At 50.7% G+C, this 8766-nt stretch overlaps 1 protein-coding gene across 1 annotated transcript in view; it reads left to right on the forward strand.

Moving 5' to 3' along the window:
- The window catches only part of ARMC6 (armadillo repeat containing 6), a 17027-nt gene extending 9598 nt beyond the window's left edge, over positions 1-7429 (forward strand). Inside the window, exons 4-8 of the mRNA XM_023517150.1 lie at positions 2304-2877; positions 4564-4709; positions 5766-5897; positions 6266-6403; positions 6680-7429. Of these exons, the coding sequence (XP_023372918.1) occupies positions 2304-2877; positions 4564-4709; positions 5766-5897; positions 6266-6403; positions 6680-6892 (1203 nt within the window). The 3' untranslated portion in view covers positions 6893-7429. The remainder of the gene's footprint in view (positions 1-2303; positions 2878-4563; positions 4710-5765; positions 5898-6265; positions 6404-6679) is intronic.
- Positions 7430-8766: the final 1337 nt, after the last annotated feature.

Raw genomic sequence — 8766 nt, forward strand, 5'->3', positions numbered from 1 at the left:
TTGAGCTATAGGCGCCGAGCCTTGGTTTGGGTTTTTTGCTTTTCTTTTCTAGTAAGAATGAATGTATTTTAAAATGAATTAGTCAGGTGGCACCTGTGGCTCAAAGGAGTAGGGCCCTGGCCCCATATGCCAGAGGTGGTGGGTTCAAACCTAGCCCTGGCCAAAAAAAATATATAAATAAATAAATAAGAAAGTGAAGATACTTGTTAAAAAAAATAATAATAAAATGAATTTGTCTTCTGGCTCCTTTTGTATTGGGCTATTCCTATTGATTTGTAGATGTACTTTATGTATAAAGGGTCTCAATAGTCTCTGACACTAATTGCTCAGGTACTTACGCTTTTGGCATTATGCTAAATTCTTTTTTTTTTTGAGACAGTCTTATTATGTCACCCTCAGTAGAGTGCTATAGCATCACAGCTCACAGCAACCTCAAACTCTTGGGCTCAAGCGATTCTCTTGCCTCAGCCTACCAAGTAGCTGGGACTATAGATGCCCATCACAACACCTGGCTTTTCTCTGTTGCAGTTGTCATTGTTGTTTAGCTGGCCTGGGCCAGGTTCAAACCTGCCACAACCTCCGTGTGTGTGGCCAGCACCCTACCCACTGAGCCATGAGCACCACCCAATTTTCTTATTTTTTGATAGTAGCCATCTTAATGGTTATGAGATAGTATCTTACTGTTGCATTTTTCTAATGACAAATGATATTGAACATATTTTTTTTTTATACAGAGTCTCACTTTGTTGCCCTTGGTAGAGTGTCGTGACGTCACACACAGCTCACAGCAACCCCTAATTCCTGGGCTTAAGTGATTCTCTTGCCTCAGCCTCCCGAGTATCTGGGACTATAGGCGCCCACCACAACGCCTGGCTATTTTTTTGGTTGCAGTTCAGCCAGGGCTGGGTTTGAACCTGCAACCCTCAGTATGTGGGGCCAGTGCCCTACTCACTGAGCAACAGGTGCTGCCCCAGATGTTGAACATCTTTTCATGTCTTTAATGGCCATTTGTATGTCTTCTTTGGAAAAATGTCTATTCAAGTCATGTGCTCTGGTGTTAACTTTTTTGTTTGTTTTTTGTAGTTTTTGGCCCAGGCTGGGTTTGAACCTACCACCTCTGGTATATGGGGCTGGCACCCTACTCCTTTGAGCCACAGACGCAGCTGCCCGTTTAACTTGTTTTTTAATATTCTGTTGTATCATAATGCATGTTCAGTTAGGTCCACAAATTTGAGCTCAGTGAGGGTTGGCCAACTGACACCTTTGTTTTTCCTGGCTGTCTATGCCAAACCAAAGTCCTTTGAGTTGATGCTTTGTGCAGAACCACCCTTACTGGGCCTAAATGCAAGTGATTTCATAAGCTCCAGGTGGGCATATTCATCTTTGGTTCATGCCAAGGCATGTCCTGATGTCATGTAGTTAAATGGCAGGTAAATTTAGTTCAAATTGTTTGCTCTCATTTCTTCCCCACAGTATAGGGTTCAATTTAGGTAAATCAGCTCTCTTTATAGCATGGTTTCCTTTGGCAGATGCTCAGTAAACATTTGTGGAGTGAATGAGAGAGACAAAAACGGAGATATCCATGATAAACAGGAAGCGGGTCTGGTGAAGGTAGCTTTCTCTTTCTTTTTCTTTTTTTTAGAGAAAGAATCTTACTTTGTCACCCTTGGTAGAGTGCTATGGTATCACAGCTCACAGCAACCTCCAGCTCTTGGGCTTACATGATTCTCTTACCTCAGCCTCCCAAGTAGCTGGGACTACAGGCGCCCGCCACAATGCCCGCCTATTTTTTTATTGCAGTTTGGCCAGGGCTGGGTTTCAACCCACCACCTTCAGTTTATGGGGCCAGCACCCTACTCACTAAGCTACAGGTGCCTCCCATAACTTTCTCTTTCCCCAGAGAACTAACTGTTAGTGGCTTTACCAGTTAATTTCAGCTGCATAACAAACAACCCAAAACAACAGCTATTTTATTGTTTCTTACTATTCTGCCTGGTTGACTGGGCTCAGCTGACTGGTTCTTCTGTTGGTCTCTCTTAGGGCCTCTTGATAGCAGCTAGGGCTAGAATGTTTAATGCCTGTACTTACGTATTCAGCTCCTTGGCAGGGACACTGAGATGGCTGGATCTCTGTCTCTCTCCGTGGCCTCTGAAGTTCAAGCCTCCTAAAAGCATAGGTGTGAAAGTTGCCAGGGATGGAACTGGACCCATATTACTTCTACCACAGGCCCAGATCCCAGTGGAGGGAAGCCCACAGGGGTGCAGATGCTAAAGCAACACTGAGGTTTCTCTGGTGTCTCCCAGGTCTTGGATGACCTTCAGAAGTCTGTGGCCTGCTTGCACCCTGAGGAAGTATTGGCACACCTGATCAGCTTTTGCGACCAGTGCAAGCAGGACAAGGCCTGCCACTTTCTGGCAGCCCAGAAGGATGCCTATCCCATCATTCTCTCTGCCTGGAAGCTTGCCACTGCAGATAACCAGGGCCTTCTGCTCCAGGCTCTCAATGCTTTATCGGCATTGACTGAAGGCCATCCAGACCTCCTGGACACCCAGGGCCTACAGCTGCTAGTAGCCACGCTGGCCCAGAACACCAGTGCAGCTGATTTGACCTGCTCTGGGATCCGTTGTGTGCGTCACGCTTGCCTGAAACATGAACAGAATCGGCAGGGCCTGGTAAAGGCTGGTGTGCTGCCCCTTCTGACTGGTGCCATTACCCAGCACAGCCACCATGCCGATGTGGTCAGGGAGGCCTGCTGGGCCTTGCGCATTATGACCTTTGATGACGACATCCGTGTGCCCTTTGGCCATGCCCACGACCATGCCAAGATGATTGTACAGGAGAACAGAGGCTTGAAGGTGATCATCGAGGCTGCCAAAGGTAGGAGCTGGGGGCCAGTGTGAGCCACTGAAAGTAAAGTGGGCAGACAAGCTGTGACAAATGTAAGAGTCAAGATTTAGGACTGCTGGCTTGGTGCCAGCCACATACACCTAAGGTGGCGAGTTCGAATCCAGCCCAGGCCCACCAAAACAACAATGATGGCTGCAACCAAAAAATAGCCAAGGATTGTGGTGGGCACCTGTGGTCCCAGCTACTTGGGAGGCAGAGGCAGGAGACTCGTTTGAGCCCAGGAGTTGGAGGTTGCTATTAGCTGTGATGCCATGGCACTCTACCCAAGGGGACAGCTTGAGGCTCTGTCTCAAAAAAAATAAAAAAAAAGATTTAGGACTGCTTCAGGTATAGCTGGCTCCAGGCTTTGTTTGTAGTTCCACTACATGGCAACCCTATTGGAAGGGTCATCATGCTCTTTACTGGCTCCAGGAGAGTTCCAAGCCAGCACTCATTGGCCAGGAACATCTTCCATTCCCATGTCTGGAACTGTTTGGGGATGGGTCTTATTGTCTCGAACCACACAAACTGAGAGTAGGGTAAGAGGAGCTTCCCAAAGGGAAATAAGAGGAATAGGGGAGTCTGGCTGGCAGGCACTTACCGAGGTAGTCTCCAATGGAAGTTTACACTTTTTTTTTTTTTTTTTTTTTTGCAGTTTTTGGCCAGGGCTGGGTTTGAACCCACCACCTCTGGCATGTGGGGCCAGTGTCCTACTCCTTGAGCCACAGGCACCACCTGGAAGTTTACACTTTTGATCACATTCAGCTACAAATTCTTGTGCACATACATGTGCTTGGTTCTAGGATAACCACCATGAGCCATCTAAGGGCAGTCCTACCCTGACCTTTAGTCCCTAAAGCTTCCTCCCCACCCCTACCCTATTCACCATAATCACCAGAAAAGGGCTGACTGAGTTCTAGCACATAGAAGGTGATAGAAGAATGAGTTCCCCTTCCCTGTCTTCCCTGTGGCTCTGGCTCTATGGCTAGGCCTGTGTGTATGATGCCAGTTCTGTCTGCCAGAGACTGCCTCATTCTCCCCTCCACACCTCCAAAGAAGCTGACAATGGGGCCAAACCCTCTGAAAAGTTGGGCTACTTTTCTGGGAAGTAGTTTGCATCTTTCTTATTTATAAGAGCGCCAATGAATTAAGGTTTCACCAGAGAGACAGGTATGTATATACAAAGGAATTTGTTTGGTTTTGTTGTTTTGAGGTTTGTTTTTTTTTTAAATAGAGTCCCACTCTGTCTCTGGGACTGAAGTGCAGTGGCATGTTCATAGCTCAGTGCAACCTCCAACTCCTGTATTTAATGATCCTTCTACCTCAGCCTCCCAAGTAGCTGGGGTTACAGGCATGCGCCACCCTACCCAAATAATATTTTTTATTTTCTGGAGAGATGGAGGTGTAACCATCAGTTGGTCTGGCATTTATATGGGGCATGATGGAAGAGGGAGTTGGGAGTGGGGTGCATTGTCCAGTCTTCCCCAGAAGCCAACAGGAGGCACTGCAGGCCCAGGCAGTGTTCTCAGTGGTTCTTGGGGCCTTTCTGGTGCAAGGGCAGAGGAGCTGGAATACCTCAGTAGAGCAGGATCCTCATCAAATGCTGGGCTGGTTCTCTCCTGTCTTCCCGCTCACAAGGTCCCTTTCGCCTGTTGTGTTCTTCCTCCCTCCCCACAGCATTCTCTGACAATCCTGGAGTCCTCAGTGAGCTCTGCAGCACACTGGCCCGCCTAGCTGTTCGCAATGAGTTCTGCCAGGAGATCGTTGACCTCGGGGGCCTGAGTGTCCTGGTGTCCCTATTGGTCAACTTCAGTGACCACCAGGTAGGAGCCAAGAGCCATTTTTGGGTGCATATCCCCACTGGCCCCTTGTACTCTGCTCCTCTGGGTCCTAGCCAGCAGGACAAGCCACAGTCTGAACAAGCTGGCCCTATCAAGCCCAAAACCAAAGTACAGTTTTCTTCTCATTGACCTGTGGGTAAGAACCAAGGTTTGGGAGGAAAACAAATCCACCCACCCTGCTTTAATGTCTTTTTTGTACCACGAGTGGGAGGGACAGGGTAGTGGCCGAGTGGGAGGGACAAGGTAGTGGCCAGCACTGGGCCCTGACCCTGGCACATGATAACTTGGATGAGGCCCTACCCACCTGGCCTTAATTTCCCTATCTGCAGAGGGCAGAGGTCCTCTACTCATCACTCCTTCATTTAGAAGCCACTTATCAACACCCTTTTCATGTGCCCTACCCAGGGTAGAGAGCAAGCTAATACTCACCTGCTCGGGTATGGCTGCAAGAAAGGTCCCCCAGGGGCACCATGACCTTCTGTCCCCACTCCCAGCCATTGACATCAACCAGGGATCTGTGCAGGTGGCAGGGAACTGAATTGGAACTGGCTTTAGCAAATGAGGGAATGCATTTTACTTGTAGTCCTGGACAGTCAGGTGATGTGAGCCTTAGTTTCCTGCCTGTCTCTGCTCTGCCCCAAGTGGGGTGGTCAGCAGTTCCAGCAGCATCTTGTTGGCTGTCCTCAGCGCAGGCTGATCAGTGCACACCCTGAGTCTGTAGCCATGGCCAGGGGGCCCTGGGCTCTAATGCTGGGCTGAGTCACATGCCCTCTTTGTCCCTAAGTGAATTGGGGATCAGGTAGCCCAAATGGCACACCTAGACACAGGCAGCCTGAACCACCTGTCTCTATCTCTCCTTTCTCTGTGTAATGGGAAGCAACCCTGTAGTCACACCTCGCCTGTACGTCAAACAGCACAATAGCCCCAGGTCTTTCCTCTGAACTCCCTCGTCACAGTCCAGCAACCATTACATCTGTGCCTGGCATAACGCAGGAGAGGGGTGTTGAATGGGAGCAACCATGCCTTGCCTTCATGCAGGACCTTGTGAAGCAAGTGTTGAGTGCCCTGCGTGCCATTGCAGGCAATGATGACGTGAAGGATGCCATCGTACATGCTGGTGGGACAGAGTCCATCATAGCCACCATGACCCAGCACCTGGCCAGCCCCCAGGTACCCACCTCAGGGGCCACACAGGGTGGAAGATGGCTGGAGTCCAGGGTCATTGTCCATATATGCATGAAGCTTCTTTTCTCAGGGCCAGGGCCTGGGTGAGATGCCCACGTGCTGGCTCTCAGATGCTGACCCTGTGTGTGCATGACTCTGCATGACCTGGAGTTAGCACCAGCACCCAACAAAGATCTGAGTAGGGCTAGTGCCCTCAATACCTCTAAGAGCTCAGTCAATGTTTTGGTCACTCAGCTCTCATACTATTATTACATATGAGGTCACAGGACACTCATTGGGATGGTGGCCACCATGGGCTGACAGGATGGAAGGGTCTGTTCTGCATCTCAGCTATCCTGTGACTAACCCCACAGGTGTGTGAGCAGAGCTGCGCAGCCCTGTGTGTCCTGGCCCTGCGCAAGCCAGAGAACAGCCGGGTCATCATGGAGGGCGGTGGGGCCCTGGCAGCCCTGCGGGCCATGAAGGCGCACCCACAGGAGGCTGGCGTGCAGGTGGGCAGGGGACCGGGGGAGGGGGAACAAATTCTCAGAGGCTGAGAATTCCACACCTGTAGGATCAGCCCCCAATGCTGCCCAGCCTGTTTCCTCACCTGAGAGATGAGGTCTTTAGGCCTGCCTTCCAGAGCTCCCTAGCTCTGGCACCATATAAGCAGTGCTGAATGTCAAACACAGTCATCCTTGTCCCCATGTTATAATAAGGACCCTGAGATCAGAATGGCCATCCCCGAAAGGCCCCACCTGCCAACTCACCGCTGCTTTCTCTTCCAGAAACAGGCCTGCATGCTGATCCGCAACCTGGTAGCTCGAAGCCAGGTCTTCTCACAGCCTATCCTAGAGCTGGGGGCCGAGGTGCTCATCACACAGGCTCGAGCAGCCCACCGCGACTGTGAGGACGTGGCCAAGGCTGCCTTGCGGGATCTGGGCTGTCATGTTGAGCTCCGAGAGCTGTGGACAGGCCAGAAAGGCAACTTGGCACTATGACCCCAGACCCAGTCTGGATTGTGACTGAGTGAGTCATGTGACTCAAGAATGGGAGCAATCCATGTCCTGCTACTCACCCCCATCATGTCTGTTCTCCCCACACCCCCAGAGTAAGAGGTGTTTTTTAACAGGCCCTAGGGACTGGGAATACTGGGGAGTTATAAGGTAGAAAGCAACCCCTGGGTCCTGGTTTTCCCCAGGTTCAGCCCTCTCCTCACCAGCTGCCAGCATTGACATCCCTGTCCTGCCCTTCCTCTCCCACCCAAGTCCCTTTCCTACCATGAGAGAAGGACATACCCCAGTGTTCACTGTCCTATCTGAAACTTGGAAGCTACTGTGGGCCATTCTCAGAGCAGGGCAGGCCATCCTGGAAGAGTTGGGACCCCTGGTGCCTGCTCCTACAAGTTCAGGCTTCTGCTCATTTTTCTCACCCATAAAATGGGTCTCAGGTGGCTGAGGATCAGGGCACATGGCTTGTTCATCTCCAGGTCCCAGGCCAGCTGTGGTGCCTGATAATAAAAGATTATTGGATGAACATTGGAAGGGTCTCTTCCATGGCTTAGCTGGGTATTGAGGGCTGCAGCCAAGGGCCTCAGAGGATTGGGAAGGATGGACATATGGGGAGGCCATGGGGTGGAATAGCCTGCGATATTTGATCTGCTGTCACCCTCGGAGAAATGCTGCTGAGGGCATGGTTGGGGTCACTGTTTCTGAGGATACATTCACCTTTGGAAGGCCAGAAAGCTCAGCATCTAGTCTCTACTCAGCTCTGTAGCCTTGAGCAAGTGGCTTAACCTCTCTAACATCAATTTGATCCTTCTAAAATGGGGAGTGGGGCAGTAACAGAACCTTCTCTGAGAGGTGACAGAGATAGGCTGGACACATCAGGGGATTGTCTGAGCTCCAACCATAGGCTGTAGCTGGGGTAGCCTACCTCCCCTCTCTGAGCGTTATTTTCCTACTTGTATGATGCACATTATCATCACTACACTGCTGCCCACCAGACCCCCGAAGTGTTCTGGGGGTCTCCAAGCAGCTGTGGCACTTCAGACCCCTGCTCTTCTGCTCTGAGGTTATAGTCAGAGATCACACCACGGTTACCAGGTTGCTTGTGGCACCCTGTGTGGCCCAGTTGGGTGGGGTAGGATAGCCTCAGGACTCCTGGTGGTACCCAAACCTCTCCTTTCTTGGACCTTCCCCATTGCTTATTACATGCTTCCACAAACTCCAGAGGACCTGAGCTCAGTCCTTGACCTTGGCAAAAGACCTTTTTCAGAAGGCTTGTGGTTTCTGTGGAAATTGACTGATGCAAATAGCTGGGCCAGAGGGCCCTAGTTTCACCTCCCTGTAGTGTCTCCATCTTCCCTACCCCCAGTGGGGAGGGGCCTGCCAATTCAGCCAGGCCAAAGGGAACCTCTGACCGAGTCACTGAGGACTCCCTAGGATGTGGGAGAAGGATCTCAAACTTCACCCGGATTGCCCTGGGTTGACCTCTGGGTCAGCCACATGTGTATGACCTTTGACAACTCCATGACCTTGGATAGTCCTCAGGCATTGCTTCATCTGTTACATAGTAGTGTATCCTATTAGCAGCCCTGTTATTCTTGCCCCAGCCTTAACTCAATCTGCTCATGGCTCCCCAATCCTCTTCACATAAAACCAAACTATAGGCTCGATGCCTGTAACTCAGTGGTTAGGGCGCCTGTCACGTACATCAGGGCTGGTGGGTACGAACCCGGCCCAAACCTGCTAAACAGCAATGGCAACTGCAACGACAGCAAAAAATAGCCAGGCATGGTGGACGCCTATAGTCCCAGCTACTTGGGAGACTGAGGCAAGAGAATCACTGAAGCCCAAGAGTTTGAGGTTGCTGT

Source organism: Otolemur garnettii, unplaced genomic scaffold, assembly GCF_000181295.1.
Source record: "Otolemur garnettii isolate 467f Iridium unplaced genomic scaffold, OtoGar3 scaffold00105, whole genome shotgun sequence".
NCBI classification, from domain to species: domain Eukaryota; kingdom Metazoa; phylum Chordata; class Mammalia; order Primates; family Galagidae; genus Otolemur; species Otolemur garnettii.